Source organism: Scomber scombrus, chromosome 9 (assembly GCF_963691925.1).
Source record: "Scomber scombrus chromosome 9, fScoSco1.1, whole genome shotgun sequence".
NCBI lineage: Eukaryota > Metazoa > Chordata > Actinopteri > Scombriformes > Scombridae > Scomber > Scomber scombrus.
The window spans coordinates 550,351-568,803 of NC_084978.1; the positions used below are offsets into that span (position 1 = coordinate 550,351).

Here is an 18,453-nt window from a genome sequence, read left to right on the forward strand (position 1 = left end):
GTTGGCCTCATTTCAGAGGACCAGAACTCCCCACCTGGTCAGGATGGAGGGAAAGATGAACGGAGAGATGAGAAGATCTGCAGAGAAGAATGAGAGAAATTCCCTAAACACAGGTGTGAAGCCTGTAGGAGCCTCAATAAGTGTAAAGAGAAAATACTGATGAACATGAGATATTACAGTTTTTAATTTTTTATACATTTGCAAGAATTTCTATAAAACCTTTTGTGGCTTTGTGATTATGGGATGTTGTGAGAAGATTGATGAGAAAAAGGAATTTAATCCATTTTGGAATAAAGCTGTAAAATAATAACATGTGGGGAAAGTGAAGGGATGCACTGTATACACACACACACACACACACACACACACACACACACACACACACACACACACTGCTGCACATATAAAGCAGCCCAGATGCATTCTGGGAGTTGTAGTTAACGTCTCTCCTTCAGATTTTTTAACTAAATCTTAGAATCTCTGTTTCCTCTGTTCCCCACATCTCCCAGTATGTCTCAGTGTGTCCCAGTATGTCTCAGTGTGTCCCAGTATGTCCCAGTATGTCTCAGTGTATCCCAGTGTGTCCCAGTGTGTCTCAGTGTGTCCCAGTATGTCCCAGTATGTCCCAGTGTGTCCCAGTGTGTCCCAGTGTGTCCCAGTATGTCCCAGTATCTCCCAGTATGTCCCAGTATGTCCCAGTATGTCCCAGTATGTCTCAGTATGTCCCAGTATCTCTCAGTATGTCTCAGCGTGTCCCAGTATCTCCCAGTATGTCCCAGTATGTCTCAGTATGTCCCAGTATCTCTCAGTATGTCTCAGTATGTCCCAGTATGTCCCAGCATGTCCCAGTATGTCCCAGTATCTCCCAGTATGTCCCAGCATGTCCCAGTATGTCCCAGTATCTCCCAGTATCTCCCAGTATGTCCCAGTATGTCCCAGTATCTCCCAGTATGTCCCAGCATGTCCCAGCATGTCCCAGTATCTCCCAGTATCTCCCAGTATGTCCCAGCATGTCCCAGTATGTCCCAGTATCTCCCAGTATGTCCCAGCATGTCCCAGCATGTCCCAGTATGTCCCAGCATGTCCCAGTATGTCCCAGTGTGTCCCAGTGTGTCCCAGTATGTCCCAGTATGTCCCAGTATGTCCCAGTGTGTCCCAGTGTGTCCCAGTATGTCCCAGTATGTCCCAGCATGTCCCAGTATGTCCCAGTATGTCCCAGTATCTCCCAGTATGTCCCAGTATGTCCCAGCATGTCCCAGTATGTCCCAGTATCTCTCAGTATGTCTCAGCGTGTCCCAGTATCTCCCAGTATGTCCCAGTATGTCTCAGTATGTCCCAGTATCTCTCAGTATGTCTCAGTATGTCCCAGTATGTCCCAGCATGTCCCAGTATGTCCCAGTATCTCCCAGTATGTCCCAGCATGTCCCAGTATGTCCCAGTATCTCCCAGTATCTCCCAGTATGTCCCAGTATGTCCCAGTATCTCCCAGTATGTCCCAGCATGTCCCAGCATGTCCCAGTATCTCCCAGTATCTCCCAGTATGTCCCAGCATGTCCCAGTATGTCCCAGTATCTCCCAGTATGTCCCAGCATGTCCCAGCATGTCCCAGTATGTCCCAGCATGTCCCAGTATGTCCCAGTGTGTCCCAGTGTGTCCCAGTATGTCCCAGTATGTCCCAGTATGTCCCAGTGTGTCCCAGTGTGTCCCAGTATGTCCCAGTATGTCCCAGCATGTCCCAGTATGTCCCAGTATGTCCCAGTATCTCCCAGTATGTCCCAGTATGTCCCAGCATGTCCCAGTATGTCCCAGTATGTCCCAGTATGTCCCAGCATGTCCCAGTATGTCCCAGTATGTGGTTCCAGTCACAGCTCTGGAACAATGAACCTTCTGTGTGTCACAATAGAGCCTCACTGTTATTCTACTGCTCGCTCGCCCACCAGCTCTCTCTCTTTCATTTGTCATTCCTCTTCCTCTCCTCCCTCTCTTCTTCCTCTCTCCTCCCTCTCTTCTTCCTCTCTTCTTCCTCTCTTCTTCCTCTCTTCTTCTCTACTCTCCTCCCTCTCTTCTTCCTCTCTTCTTCTCTACTCTTCTTCCTCTCTTCTTCCTCTCTTCTTCTCTACTCTTCTTCCTCTCTCCTTCTCTACTCTCCTCCCTCTCTTCTTCCTCTCTTCTTCTCTACTCTTCTTCCTCTCTTCTTCATCTCTTCTTCTCTACTCTTCTTCCTCTCCTTCCTAACTGCTTTTCTTCAAACACACTAGCAGTCATGTTGTCTGGCTTTGATTGACAGGTCTGTCAGCCAATCACGTTCCTCCGTGTGTTTCCTGGTTTGAATGAAGGAATCAGACAGGAAGTGAGTTTAAACATCAATCAGCTGTTTTTAGTTTAATGTAAGAAGTGAATAAAGTGTCCATGTGGATAACAGTGAGCTGATCAGGAAGATATTTACACACAAAAACTCATATTATTTTTAAAAAGGCTTAAAATGTTATATTGACCTCTATTTAGAAGTTTCTTTTTTATTGCTCTTAAAGTTGCTTTATTTCTTTACCTCTGTTTCAGCTTGTTAATGTGAAAACCAACATTAGAAACTTTGACTCATGACTGGTGCTTAGTGAATGGGGCTTCGTGCAATGCTGTTTTTATCTTTTTATCTTTCCACTCTGAGATGTTCTATGTGTTGTTCTTGTGTTGGAGGTCATTTATTTATGTATCAGCTTGAGTCCAAGACAAATTTCCCAGAGCAGACAATAAAGTATATCGTAACATATCATATCATATCGTATCGTAATATGTTCTGCTTCCTTTCGTCTCTGTGACAGTAAACTGAAGCTTTGACACATTTAAAGTCGTCTTGTTGGACTTTTAGAAACATTTAATCAACCAGACAGTTAATCAGGAAGCTCAGACACAGATTCATTTAATAATACTTTAATTATTTACCCAAACAGATGTGCTCTGTTGTTATTGGCTGTTAGCAGCTCGAGTCTCTTTCTGAACTTTGTTCCTTTTTATTCAGAGGAAGCTGAACTGAAACTGATTCTCACAGCTTCAAACACACTGAGATGAAGTCAGTGTGTTTAAACAGAGAGAAAGACGGGAAGATGAGAGGATGGAAAGAAGTGATGATGACGATGATGATGATGATGATGATGATGATGATGACAAGGGCAGGATGGAGGAGAGGAGGAAGGGTGTGTGTGTGTGTTTGGGGAGAGGAGGGAAGGGCAGAGGAAACAAACAGGGAGCGTCCACAAAGAGGAACAAAGTTCAGCTGGTTTCTAACAAAGTGCAAACAGATGAAGATGTGAGGAGGAAGAGGAGCTGAAACACCACCTTCATCATCTTCATCACCTTCATCATCATCTTCATCATCTTCATCACCATGAGGAGAAACAGTCAGAATGAGCCTTTAACCCCAGATGCTCAGAAGGAAGTCCTCAAGATGTGTGTGTGTGTGTGTGTGTGTGTGTGTGTGTGTGTGTTTTCCTCAGCAGCAGTTTGAAGGACAGCTGTATCCTGTGTTTTGTTCTGCTGCAGATCTTCAGCGCTGATTACAGCAGAGATAAAAGGAGGAAGAGGAGGAGGAGGAGGAGAAAGAGGAGGAGGAAGAGTAGAAAGAGGAGGAGGAAGAAGAGTAGAAAGTGGAGGAGGAAGAGTAGAAAGAGGAGGATGAGGAAGAGTAGAAAGAGGAGGAGGAGGAGTAAAACAGGCGGAGAAGGAGGAAGAGGAAGAGTAGAAAGAGGAGGAAGAGGAGACAACAGGTGTCAACCATGATAATAATATAATTAAAAGTCAGATATGAGTGATGCAGGTGAGCAGTGTTGTGATATTAAACCATCAGTGTGAACAGTTTAACTCATGTTGTGATGATGTCATCAGTCACAGTTAAAGGTGTGACATCACTGAGCTGGGTTTGTGACATCACCACCAGTTTGGAGCCAATCGTGGTCCTCAGGTTAAAGGATGGAGAATAACAACACTGATGATAGATGACTTTGAGTCTTTAGTGAGTTTGAAGTATCAGCTGATCAGCGATGATCAATGAATCAAAGCCTATCTGGGTCAGCCAATCAGAGGCAGAGTAGGACATGATAACGTCTTTACTGTTAATTAACATCAGCGTGTCGTCAGCATATCGGTGTTAGCATGTAGCATGTAGCTCACTCAGCGCTCTCATTAGATCTGCATGTGTTTGTATGTTGAGGTGAATGAACTGGTGTTAGCATGTAGCTTAGCACGTAGCTCCCACAGCGCTCTCATTAGATCTACATGTGTTTGTATGATGAGGTGAATGGACTGGTGTTAGCATGTAGCATGTAGCTCCCACAGCCCTCTCATTAGATCTGCATGTGTTTGTATGTTGAGGTGAATGAACTGGTGTTAGCATGTAGCATGTAGCTCCCACAGCCCTCTCATTAGATCTGCAGGGGTTTGTAGAGGTGAATGAACTGGTGTTAGCATGTAGCATGTAGCTCCCACAGCCCTCTCATTAGATCTGAATGTGTTTGTAAAGGTGAATGAACTGGTGTTAGCATGTAGCATGTAGCATGTAGCTCCCACAGCGCTCTCATTAGGTGAATGAACTGGTGTTAGCATGTTGGTTGATTAATGAGCAGAAACACAGCTGACTTCCACTTCCATCTTTTCTTCCATCTTTTCTTCCCGCTCTAATATTTCTTTCCTCTTTTCTTTCTGATCTTCTTCCAGCTCCAGTTTTTCCTCTCCTCCTCTCCTCCTCTTCTCCTCGCTGCGCCTGTGTTTGGCCCGCTCTCTGTGTACATGTGGAAGTAGGATGGGAGTGTCTGTATCCTCTGGGTCTGTTTCTGTCCTCGCCTCGTTCTTTATCTGCAGCCTTCACCGGCTTCCTGCCTCACTGGGAAACCTCACATTCACTCTGTGTTTGGCCTTTTGCTCTTTCTCTCAGATTAGACTCCGCCTCCTTTCAGCTGCTCAGTGATTTCTTTGCTTCACGTGTTTCTCACAGTTCTACCTGTTCATGTTTTTCTCTGCTGCTCAGATGAGTCATTTGGGTTAGGGGTAATTTGTCGACTCAGCGTCATCCTGTGACTAAAGTTCAGTTACAGTCTGGTTTGGTTCTCACAGCTGGTTTCCATCTATTCAGACTGTCCTCTGGTCTCCAGGTTCATCAGGACGTTTCATACCGTTTGTCTTTATGAAGAGAATCTGGATCTCTGAACTTTATAGTCCAGTTAAACTGAACTCTGCTTCATGTTTCTGCCTCGCTGCCATTCGATCAGACAGTGAACACAGTAATCACACACACACCCTTTAGAGCAGAGGGGTCAAACATAAGGCCCGCGGGCCAGAACCGGCCTGCCAAGGGTCCAATGTGGCCCACTGGATCAGTGAATACATGTTGATCATATTTCAATCAGCAGCTTCTGTGGAAAATTATCTGTAAAACACTGAAACATCATTTTTCTTCAGACTGTTCATCTGTTTTGTAAATAGATGATTTATTATAGTAAACGTCTAATAAATATTATATATATTATTTATAGGTTATTACGTAATGGTTTCACTGGTTCGGCCCACTGCTTCAGAGGAAGGAGGCGGTCTCAGTCTGGATCTAACTCTGACCTCCATCCAACCCAACGGTTATCAACAGTTAGTAGTGATCCAGCAGCAGCTTTACATGTTCAACAACACAGTGCAGCCCAATACCTCCCAATACATCCCTCTGAGGACCTTCACAATAAAAGTAATGTCCACTTCTCCTAAATCCATGACAACATGTTACCTTTCAGGCTGTTATTGGTCTGAATAGAATATATAATATATTATATATAACAACCAGCTGCTGTAAGAAGCAGCTGGAGGTCGGACCTGGTCTAGTGTAACGGAGGAGAGATGACCCCTAACCCTTCAGGAGCTTCTACCTGTTTATGAACATTTATCAGTTCAACTCATCAGCTGATTGAAACACAGCAAATAAACTGCAGCTGTGAAAATGATAAAACATCCACTGAGCTCAGTCACAACTAATTCAGCTCAATCATTAATGTATTTAAATATAAATGTCTGTATTTACTTCATGATGAATTTAATGTGTTTCTGACTCCGACAGTAGTTCAGTAGCACGTTTCCTGTTGAGCTGTGGTGGAAGTATAGGAACACAAAGACTTTGCTACTAAAAACACTGTAACGATGAAACATAGAAGATGAAGATGAAGATTTGACTGAAGCTTCATATTAGCTTCAGATCAACTTTTAAATCCATGTTTCCACAGAAGGAGGACTGTGGGTTTAGTCCTCCATCACTTCCATTGTAAACATGATGAAGGGATCTTCTAATGGTCAGTATGAACAGGAGGAATCATTACAGTAAACATGATGAAGGGATCTTCTAATGGTCAGTATGAACAGGAGGAATCATTACAGTAAACATGATGAAGGGATCTTCTAATGGTCAGTATGAACAGGAGGAATCATTACAGTAAACATCAGCTCTCACGCAGCAGATCTCAGAACAGAAGCAGCTGAAGTCTGGAGGAGGAAAAAGGTCGACAGGAGGAAGCTGCTGTGACTCACTTCCTCCTCCTCCTTTGTCTTCATGCTGGACGCTGACCCAAGTGTGTGTGTGTGTGTGTGTGTGTGTGTGTGTGTGTGTGTGTGGTTATTTTTACTCTGCGGTTACAGTTTGGTGTCGGTCAGATTTTCTAGTGATTCTTTTATTTATTCTCTTCCTTTTTTCTTGATTTTTTTCATCCCTTCTTCTTCTTTCTTTGTAACGTCACCGTCCTTCCCTCTAGCTGTTCACAGATCAGCTGACTCACAAACACAAAACATTTCTGTCTTTTTTACAGAATTCAGTATTTTTTGTGAAGCAAAACCTTTTTTATTTTACAGCTGGAAGATTTTTAATAAAGATTATTAAACTAAATGTTTTAAAATGAGACGAATAGAAGCTGCTTTCAATTCTGATGAACTATGAGACACAAACGCACACACACACATACACACAGTAACACACACACATGCACACATACACACACACAGTAACACACGCACACGCACACACACACAAACACGCACGTGCACACACACAATTCAGACACAAAACGTAATGCATTCCAACCATTTCAGGAAATCTACAGATACACAAACACACACATACACTGTTTCACAAGGTCATTCACACACACACACACACACACACACACACACACACACACACACACACACACACACACACACAGGATATAGGGAGTGCCTGCTACTGAGGTGAAGCATGTCGCCTTGAGCTGCAGGGTGGAGGTCTTTCAAAGAAACAAGTGTGTGTGTGTGTGTGTGTGTGTGTGTGTGTGTGTGTGTGTGTGAGTGTGTGTGTGTGTGTGTGTGTGTGACATTGGTTGAGCTCCTTTTTCCTTCTCTGATTCGAGGCTTTAACAGAACTGTAGATATTTTATAAGAACTGTTTCCTGCTGAAAAATGTGTTGTTGGATATTTAGAATCCATTGTTAGTTAAAGTCAATATTTCCCTAAAAAGACACTTTGAGTTTGAGTCAGAGACGAGGAGGTTAATGGACGTCGCTCCTCAGCGTAATGATGAAACAAAGTCATTTATTATTAATAGTTTCACTGTGATTGGTATTTTTTTAGATTGATATCAATGTAAATGAAAGCAGGAAGCAGCATATCTGTGAGCCGTTTCTACTTCCTGATCACATGACAGCGCATCTGATCACATGACAGCGCATCTGATCACATGACAGCGCGTCGTTGACTTTATGGCCGCCAGCGTTTCCAAAAGCAAGTCTGCTGGCGTCTGTGCAGAGGTCAGAGGTCAGAGGTCAGAGGTCAGAGTTCATCCTGGTGCAGGCGCAGTCAAACAATCCTGCGGCTGTGTCCGGCCGATGACATCATGCTTTGTTCTGTTTCTGAGGTTTTGGTTGGCTGGGAGGGGTGAAAGGTCACAGTCCCGCCTCACAGGGAGAAACCAGGAATCTACATGTTGATCATGTCTGCAGACTGTGTGCAGGTTAGAAGCCTCCTAACTACTGTTGCTATGGTTACCGGCACTTTAATACAACTTAAAGTGTGATTTAGAGCAGAGGTTTAACAACTGATGATTATTTTCTCAATGAATGGAGAAGTTGTTTGGTTGATAAAATCTTCTATTGTCTCAAAGATATTCAGTTTACTGTCAGAGAGAATCAAACATTGTCTGTTGACCTGAACTATGTTTGAAGTGTCCAGTATTCTCTATTATCACTAACAAGCATCTGCTCTTATTGTTTCACTTTTTATACAAATGTACTCTTCATAGATTTAGATGAAGTGATTCATAAAGAAAATACGATGCTGAAATAAGCAGGAAGAAGATTCTAATGTATTAATCTTATTAACAAGCAGCATTTATATGTTAAAAAATATTTTCTTTTATACATTTTTTGGGGTCATTTGGAGATGAAGACATAACAGTTATGATCAGTTATCAGAACATACATGTGGAATACTGAGCTCGGTAGGAAACAGTGATTTCTTACTTATTGAACATGTTTGCAGTGATGTTTGATCTGATGAAGGGAAGTCCAAACTTTAGTTTTCTCCTGAGAGAAACATCTGGCTGCTGAGGTTCACTTAATGTTTAAATGTTGTCTGATGGGAACGTCTTTAGTATTTGGTCATAAACTAAAGTTATTCCAGTATATCTTCAGGGGAACATGAATGTGTGAACCAGTCTGGACCGACACACAGAAGCTGTGATATACTTGTTTTTTCTCCTGCAGATGGACAGCGGCCGTCGCTCCCAGCTGTAGGTCAGGGATGGCCTCGCTGCTTCCTGGATGTGGAGGAGACCAAACCTGTTCCAGAGCTCATGTTGGTCGTCATGGCCGCGCTGGATGGAAGCACGCCGATTGAGACGCTGCTGGCAGCCATCCATCTGGAGAGGTCAGTCACACAACGCAGCAGGTCTACTTCTGTGTGTTTTTATTTCAGTGACCATCACACATCAGGGCCAGGATGCATGTGTTGTATCAGACCGCTCCAAAGGGTCAGCAGATACATGTGAGGGGTGGTGAGATGATTCATGGGAGAGGAAAGCAGAAAAAACTAAGTTCTGATACATAAATGTGTTTTCAGTTGTTGGACTTTTTCCTTTAATCTTTGATTTTGGCTGAAATATGTGATTGGCAGTTATGTGAAGAGGTAGATACTTTTACATGTCATGTGGTTATATGGTGTTGACACTCTGATGGCTCCTTAACTGATGGGTTGAGGGATAAACATGTCTCAATAAACATCGGCCTCAGATTGAAAATATAAATCAGCTGTCCTTCACTGTATTAAAGTAGAAACATCATCACATGACAACGTGCTCTCAACCAGCTGTTCCTCTCTGTCCTCACTGCAGGTACCTGGACACCTTCCGTAGAGCCGGTCTCCTATTGGCTAGAGACTTCACACACCTGGATCATGACGCCTTGGTCAGCCTGGGAGTAGCCGCCACAGGACACAGGAAGAGAATCCTACGATTGGTCAGTTACATTCAGAGGACAGAAGCTCAAAGAGCCAATCAGAAAGCAGGGACTGATCTCCCACGTGACCGCTGTCAGTCCGTGACGGAACGAGGTCACAGCGCCGCGTCAAGACCCGAACACTTCGAGACGTTAAGGAACAGTTCGGTGCCGAACCTCGCCGCCATGCTGACCAACTCTGAGTCCAACAGAACTGTGATGAAGCCGGTTCCCAAACCCAGAACCGTCTTCAACCGCCGCCGGACCACACCCGTCCACTTCTGCCCCAACCCCGACCCTGCACCGCCGCTGCCCAGGAGGCTCTCCCAGGAGTCTGTTTCTGGAATCTGTTTAACTGTTATCGAGGGTCTGAACTCAGGAGACACGCCAGCGCCTGCCAACAGGTTGACCTCTGACCTCAACCAGAAGTCAGCCAACCGCAGAGCGAGCCAAGAGAAGCTGAGGGCGAGTCGCAGCTTGTCTCTAACGGACTCTGGTGGGTTGTTGCCTCCTGTTCCCCCGAGGCTGAACCGCGTAGTCTCTCCCGCCACATTCCAGGGTTCCCCACCTTCTTCGTCTTCTTCTTCACCTGTACGGACAGACCAGAACCAGACACCTCCTGTGTCTTCATTGACTTCCTCTCCCAGTAGTCTTGACAACAGGAGGCTCTCCGGTTCCTCGCCGTTGGGTTCACCCAGGGGAGGTGGCATGGAGATGGTCTCTAATGAGATCTACTGGGGCACTTTGCCTGGGTCTACTGCCCCCAGTGGAGGGAGGAGTCACTGCAGCCAGCAGTCAGCTCCTCCGACTCCTCCAAGACAAACTCCTCACAGGAACCTCGAGAGGAACAGGTACCAGAGCAGGGCCCAGTTTGTTTTTTAGATGTTCTGGATAAAGTTTTCTGTGAGAATCCATTCATCCTATCAGCCTGAATAAACCCACGAACCTACCGACTCACTCCATCTCTAGAATCTCTCCGTCTGTTTATCTCTATCCTAGTCTCTCTCTCTCTAACAGTAACGAGTCAAAAGTTTGGACACAGCTTCCTTTTCTCTTGAATGACAAAGTGTGTCCAAAGTTTTGACTGGTACTGTACGTCTATCTTTATATATCTGTCTTTCTCACTGTCCTTGTTTATTCCATCCATCCATCCATCATCCATCCACCCATCATCCACCCACCCATCATCATCCATCCATCCATCCATCATCCATCCACCCATCATCCACGCACCCATCATCATCCATCCATCCATTCATCCATCCATCCACCCACCCATCCATCCATCAATCCATCCATTTGGTTTGTGGACTGCTGCTCGGAAACGAATAGTATCGGATCTGAGCAGCGCCATCTTGAAAATTTCAGGTGCATGCTGGGAAAAATAAAAACATGGATTCTACTTATATGGGCATCAGGAGGAGCATGAGGCGCCCTCCTGAACCTGTGAACCAATCAACCTGTCAATCACCACGTAGCCACACCCTAATGCATACCCTGCTTTATCGTCACATATAAAATCAGGGAGGCCAAAATGTCCCAAATGAACATCATACTGCATTGAAGAAGGCTTTAAACTAGCGATTGAGACCATAAACACATTTTGAAAACGTTTACTGAGGTTAGAAATCAAGTGAGAAGTTGGTGAATTCTCCATTGACTTGTATAGAGACGGAAGTCCTTTTGACACCAAAACGGTCGCCCCCTGGTGGCCTTTTGATAGAATGCAGTTTTAAGTTACTTCTGCGTTGGCCTCAGTTCAGAGGACCGGAGTTCCCCGCCTGGTTGTGAACCATATTTCTCTGATTCCAATCACACTGTTGGTTTGTAACAAGTGACTTTTGATTAATTGGCCATTAGTCAATACAATAAACCCAATCAGTCACGACAGATAGAATCCATCCTTATATGAATCCCATTTCTTTCACTTTTACGGGTCCAAGCTGTGGTTTTGGATTGTGACCCATATTAAAGACTAAACTGATTACTGGATATTATTGATTGATTCTTGATGTGTGTGTGTGTGTGTGTGTTTTCAGTGGCAGCACTTTAAGTAACAACTCCTCAGGTTCAGCCAGAGGTGAGTAAAGCCGTGACTCTGACTACTAATGCTCATATTAACAGAAAGATGTATTGATTAGTTGATCGGTTGATTGATAGAAAATGTATCTGCAACTCTTTTGATTATTGGATAATTGTTATAGTTATACTTCACTTAAAATATAACAAGTATTAACTGGTTCTAGCTTTTTAAATGTCAGGATTTCATGCTTTTTTTTGTCATATAGGAGAATTAAGTGAATATTTTTGGATTTGGATCTGCTGGTTGAATCTAAGGAGCAATTTGAATTCATTATCTTGGGTGGTTTTAACTTATAAAAGGCATTTTTCACAATTTTTAAAAACATTTTAAAGACTAATCTGTAGTTGGTGCTCTATGTTAAAGCCTCAATATGTAACTTTTCCAAATTAAAATGTCTAAAAACGAACATGCTACTTACTGACATCATCATCATCAGACTGTCTTTTGACGTTGTTTTGATGGAGAGACACCCAGCTAACCCTAACCCTATTAAAATATTGTGCCTTTAATACTATTCCCTGGATATATCAGGGTTAAAGCCTGAGTTTAGGGTGACATCACGGTTAATGCTGCAGGTAAAGCTCAGATTGTTCTGCTCACAGCTTCGACAGACGACCCAGAGGAGGAGATCAGCCCTTACTGTGAAACTGTCTTCCAAACCAGAAGGACTCCACAGATGTGTGAGGTGAGACGGCAGCGTGTTATCACATCCTCTGTGTTCATAAGAACTTCCTCATCATGTTAATATCTTATCCTTCATGTGTTTCCAGAGTGAGAGAAACCGACTGGAAGGAACAAAGAGGGAGGACGAAAGACACCTAGAGGATCATGGGTAAGACGACAGTTACACTAAAGATGATTTTATCACTTTATGGACAAACTTCCAACGTGGTGGTTTGGTTTCAGAGTTTATACGAGTTTAAAAAGAATAAGAGAAGAACTTGAAGCCGGTTCTGTCTGCGTTCAACTGGAGCAGGATGAGAAGATCCACTCATAGATTAAACTTTATCATCTGCATATCATCTGATCTGCAGAGCCCAGAGGGTCTTTACTTTCTCTTCATATAAATCATTTATAATATAAATGTTTGTGTTAAAGCACATGTAACGAATGTGTGTTGTTATGCAGATGATACAGTTTTATATATGTGTGGACCATCTCTTCAGATTAATGTTATAAACAGCAGCATGCAGGAGAATTGGTTTAATCATGTAACATAAAAGCAACTTTATCTGATGAGGAAGATCATGTGATACTGTTAAAAGTTCCAGAGCAGGTATTAAATGGTTAAAAGTTAAGGTTGTTGTTTTAAAGCCATTTGGTTATTAATGGTGGGAATTTATAAAATCTGTAAGTGTGAATATGAAGGTTTTTTTTGTTCAGGAGTCACAAGCTTTCCTGGACGAGGCGTTTGTCTCAGGCTCTTCACTCCGGAGACTCTCAGGGTTACAGCACCGTCGGTGAAGCTCCACCCCCCCTGCGCAGCCTCACCTTGCCCACCCACACCTTCCCATCAGAGAATGAAGAGGATCTGATCATCTCCCCCTACGCCAGCTACACCTCCCTGACCGAGAGAGCCCCGCCCATCATCAGTGGTTGGCTGGACAAGCTGTCACCGCAGGGGTGCGTTTGATTTACTCAGCTGGTTAGACCAGGGAGAACTAAACAATAGGGGTGCGTTTGATTTATACAGCTGGTAAGACCAGGGAGGACTAAACTATAGGGGTGCGTTTGATTTATACAGCTGCTTAGACCAGGGAGAAGTAAACCTCAGGGGTGCGTTTGATTTACTCAGCTGGTTAGACCAGGGAGAGCTAAACCATAGGGGTGCGTTTGATTTACTCAGCTGGTTAGACCAGGGAGAGCTAAACCATAGGGGTGCATTTGATTTACTCCACTGGTTAGACCAGGGAGAAGTAAACCTCAGAGGTGTGTTTGATTTACTCAGCTGGTTAGACCAGGGAGAGCTAAACCATAGGGGTGCGTTTGATTTACTCAGCTGGTTAGACCAGGGAGAGCTAAACCATAGGGGTGCGTTTGATTTACTCAGCTGGTTAAACCAGGGAGAACTAAACCATAGGGGTGCGTTTGATTCACTCAGCTGGTTAGACCAGGGAGAGCTAAACCATAGGGGTGCGTTTGATTTACTCAGCTGGTTAGACCAGGGAGAGCTAAACCATAGGGGTGCGTTTGATTTACTCAGCTGGTTAAACCAGGGAGAACTAAACCATAGGGGTGTGTTTGATTCACTCAGCTGGTTAGACCAGGGAGATCTAAACCATAGGGGTGCGTTTGATTCACTCAGCTGGTTAGACCAGGGAGAGCTAAACCATAGGGGTGAGTTTGATTCACTCAGCTGGTTAGACCAGGGAGAACTAACCTTGAGCACATTCCTGAGATTCTTTGCTCTCAGTGAGTTTCTCGTCACCTTTGTTCTCAGAGGTTTTAAGGAGCTCGTGTTCTGTCCTCTGATTTCACGTCTTTCAGTCGGAACCAATCAGCCGTTTAACGTCACGCAGAGTTCATGTGTGTCCATGTGTGTGTTTCAGGGGTCAAAGGTCAGCGCTGACTATTCTGCTGCATCTCCTCCTCTCTGCTCCTCCTTGCGTCTCCTCAATCCTGATGAGCTGCCTCTTCACCTTCCTCTCCTCCTCCTCCTCCTCCTCTTCCTCCTCCTCTTCTTCGTCCTCTGACTCTTTACACTCCACTCGGTGTGTGTTTGTCGTTTCTTCCTCTTTGTTTTCCTTCTTGTCCTCCTCAGTCTGATAAAACTCTGATATGTTGAATGACCAATCAGATAGCTTGTTTATAGGTGATGTGATCATGTGACTCTTTTTCTTTTCAGGAACTATGTTTTCCAGAAGCGCTATGTGAAGTTTGACGGTAAAAACTTGATGTACTTCGGCAGCGAGAAGGTACGAAGATCCTTCTGATTGATCATGTTCACACAGCTGTTGACAGATGTTTCTTTACTAAATGATGCTGAGACTCTAACATCACACCTGCTCCGTGTTTCAGGACATCTACCCTAAAGGAGTCGTCCCATTGGCTGCCATTCAGATGGCCCGCCCCGCCAAAGACAACAAATTCGAAATCGTGACGAGTCATAGGATCTTTGTCTTCAGGGCTGATAATGAAGGTGAACACACACACACACACACACACACACATATACACACACACACACACACACACACACACACACACGCACACACATATACACACACACACACACATATACACACACACACACACACACACACACACACACTGCTGCTGCTCATGTTACGCTCTCTGTGCAGAGATCAGGTCTTGTGTCAAACTTTGATGTCATTTTAACAATTTCCAAATATGTAATTAACTTTTTTTTGTTGGAAAACCACATCAACAATTTATTAATGTTTATTTTGGGGAGTCGTACATCAGCTACATACAAACAGAACCAACAGACATCAGTGTGTGTGTGTGTGTGTGTGTGTGTGTGTGTGTGTGTGTGTGTGTGTGTGTGTGTGACCTGCTCTAACACTCAGTACAGTAGCTGCTGTGTGTGGCAGCGTGGAGCTCAGCGGGTCATGTGACTGAGCTCCAGCTGGGACAGACAAAAGGCTGACCCAGTAACCTGCTGCAGCCTCTCTGCAGGCCGACCGTCCCAGCACACACTTTAACTCTGCTGCTCAGACAGGAAGTAACAGAGACACTCTAAATCTGTGATCGTTAGCTGCTGAAGAGAAAACTGTCAGATAAGTAGTGAAATACTCAGAAGTGGAGCTCAGTCAAACCATCAACATCAACCAGGAGGTGAAGTTATTGTGTTGTAACAGCAGAACACTGAAGAGAGAAGAAACTGAGTTACAAAACAGTATGAACGCATCTGGAAGGAGAGCAACATTATAAACATCAAATAAACTCTGTAGGTAAAGCTTCTGCAGATAAATCCAGAGATATTTAATAACATGTATGCAGCATCATGTTTTCAGTCACATGATCAATCTGTTCTGTTCCTGAGAGCTACAGTTTAAATTTTCTCTCTGGGTTTATTTTCTATATGATGACTTTCTGCTAAGAAGCTTATTGTGCATAAATCTACTGATTCAGACAATAATGATAAATGTCTTTTTAACCCTGTAAAGTCTGAACCATCATATAATTGCCAGAAAATCCTAATTCTTTGAAACTGGAGTGTTTATTGGACCTTCTAACAAATCATTAAAAAAAATATTAAATAACATTTCAATTTAAAACCATATTGAATCCAACATGTTTAAGCCCTTAAAGGTCCTGCATAGAGCTCATATCAGTCATAACATGAAATGCAATAAAATGACAGTTGACAGATTTACAGATAAATGAGCTTCTATTGCTGCTGTTTCTAATCTGATAAACACATTATCAACAATTTACCATCAAATAAGATACTAAATATTTAATCATTCAACATTGCATCAACCTAGTAACTATCATCAGTTACTAAAAATACTGCAAAATAATACAAAAACACTACAAAGACAGATACAAATACTATTTAAATGTTTTTCTTACCTATTGTAACTGGTAAGAAATATCCATGTCTCTACATTGTGTCTCACTGATTGACAGCGTTGAAATCATAGACTGTATATAAAATGGACGTAACGTCCGTGACGTCACCCATTGGTTTGTGGACTGCTGCTCGGAGGCCAATAGTATCTGATCTGAGCAGCGCCATCTTGAACATTTCAGGTGCATGCTGGGAAAAAAAAAACAGGGATTCTACTTATATGGGCATCAGGAGGAGCATGAGGCGCCCTCCTGAACCTGTGAACCAATCAACCTGTCAATCACCACGTAGCCACGCCCTAATGCATACCCTGCTTTATCGTCACATATAAAATCAGGGAGGCCAAAATGTCCCAAATGAACATCATACTGCATTGAAGAAGGCTTTAAACTAGCGATTGAGACCATAAACACATTTTGAAAACGATTACTGAGGTTAGAGATCAAGTGAGAAGTTGGTGAATTCTCCATTGACTTGTATAGAGACGGAAGTCCTTTTGACACCAAAACGGTCGCCCCCTGGTGGCCTTTTGATAGAATGCAGTTTTAAGTTACTTCCGCGTTGGCATCATTTCAGAGGACCAGAACTCCCCGCCTGATTGAAATGAAAGGTCCCCTGCTGGTTTATGTGTGTACTGCATGTATCTGATGACGTACAGCTCTCTATAACTCATGGATCACATATGATTCATTCAGGGTTACTGGGTTAATAACAGCTTTTTAGTTCTTCATGGATGAAGGTGAAATGAACTGAGACTTTGTTTAACTGATGATGTAATGATATGATGTCACACTGATATAAATTCATAAAGTGTAATTCTGTTTCTAAGTGTTTGTAGACTTCATGTGTTTGGTCTCAGGTTGAACACAGTTTGCTGAAATAGGTGCTTCACAGTAATGATCAGCTTTTCCTTCCTGTTTGAACCTTTGATGATGATGATGATGATGATGATGACTGTGTGTGTGTGTGTGTGTGTGTGTGTGTGTGTGTGTGTGTGTCAGTGCTGAGGCGCCGCTGGGTCTCCACGCTGCAGGAACACGTCAGAGATCAGCTGGTGTTTGGTCGGCGGCGTTTCGGTCCCGGGTCTCACTGTCAGAAACACGGAGGCCTCGAGCTGAAAGGAACCAAATCCAAAGTGTACGCGGCCATCAACACGGAGCAGATCTGGCTTTATAAGAGCGAACAGGTGAGAGGGACGCATGATGCACCTGTCAGCTGTTCTCTCTGCAGCTGCAAGAACTACACTTCAATTCAGCTGTTATTAAAGGACAGTTTCCAGTGTTCCCAGTGTTTCCAGTGTTCCCAGTGTGTGTTAACCAGCAGTCAGGTGTCCATATGAACAGTGTAATTATTCCTCCTGTTCATTTTTCTAATAAATGAAGCTACATTTATATTTCACTCTGAACTGGAGACTGAGCTTCACTGCTGAATCCTGCAGCTGTTTAACTTCATGTTAGTGAAAGATTCACTTAAAAGGAAAAGTTCACAATTATTCTTCTCTGTCTGTAAAGCAGTAGTCAGTAAAGAGGGTTTCCTCCTGTTGATACTGAATATTAAAAGATGTCTCTTCTTTCTGTGTTGGCAGTGTTTTCGTAATGGAATCGGCATCACGCTGATCGAAGCTCGCGGATCGACGATCAGAGATGGAAAACACAAGAGCTTCGACCTCATCACGCCGTACAAAACCTTCAGGTATCATCATCATCATCATCATCATCATCATCATCATCATCATTATCATCATCATCACCTCCTTTATATAACTTCATTAATACAACTCTACAGGACATTCTGTTCTCTGATTGGTTTCCTCGAATTAAAACTGAAATATTAAAGATGCTTTTTTCAGTTTGTCGATAAAGAAACTGAAATATTTTAACAAATATTTCAGAATTTCTTTTCCCCCCTGTAACAGAATCTTTAAAACCTAAAACAATAAAGTTCTGTTTCATTTAAAGAAACTCAGATGTTTTATGTCCACCTCTCTAAGTGAAACTGTGACTCAGTGTTCGCTCTGCCAGGCTTTGCCATTTGGTGCCAAAAACCAGGTCATTGCATCAGAACAAGCTCCTTACAGCTAATTCCCTGCAGCTCTGCATCAAACTGTTGATTTCTACCAGAAACAAAAGAAGCAGAGTTTGGGTTTGTTGGCTCTGTTCTTCTTTCTTTTCTGTTTCAACGTGAACACTGAAAACTCAAATGAGCAGGTTTTTAGAAAAGAGGATTTCTGTCTTTAAAATGCTGTTGCCGTGGCGATCTTTCATCAAGCCTCACTGCAGACCTCTGCTCCGCCTCCTCAGCTTCACGGCTGAGTCGGACCCGGAGAAGCCGACTGGCGTCTCTGCGATGGA

At 43.4% G+C, this 18,453-nt stretch overlaps 1 protein-coding gene across 1 annotated transcript in view; it reads left to right on the plus strand.

The window, feature by feature from the left end:
• Window positions 1-18,453, plus strand: part of LOC133986361 (arf-GAP with Rho-GAP domain, ANK repeat and PH domain-containing protein 3-like) — a 24,505-nt gene that overhangs the window by 5,810 nt on the left and 242 nt on the right. Inside the window, exons 2-12 of the mRNA XM_062426185.1 lie at window positions 8,754-8,916; window positions 9,380-10,333; window positions 11,522-11,562; window positions 12,168-12,250; window positions 12,336-12,397; window positions 12,949-13,188; window positions 14,411-14,480; window positions 14,584-14,704; window positions 17,104-17,288; window positions 17,688-17,794; window positions 18,403-18,439. Coding sequence (XP_062282169.1) covers window positions 8,843-8,916; window positions 9,380-10,333; window positions 11,522-11,562; window positions 12,168-12,250; window positions 12,336-12,397; window positions 12,949-13,188; window positions 14,411-14,480; window positions 14,584-14,704; window positions 17,104-17,288; window positions 17,688-17,794; window positions 18,403-18,439 — 1,974 coding nt within the window. The 5' untranslated portion in view covers window positions 8,754-8,842. The remainder of the gene's footprint in view (window positions 1-8,753; window positions 8,917-9,379; window positions 10,334-11,521; window positions 11,563-12,167; window positions 12,251-12,335; window positions 12,398-12,948; window positions 13,189-14,410; window positions 14,481-14,583; window positions 14,705-17,103; window positions 17,289-17,687; window positions 17,795-18,402; window positions 18,440-18,453) is intronic.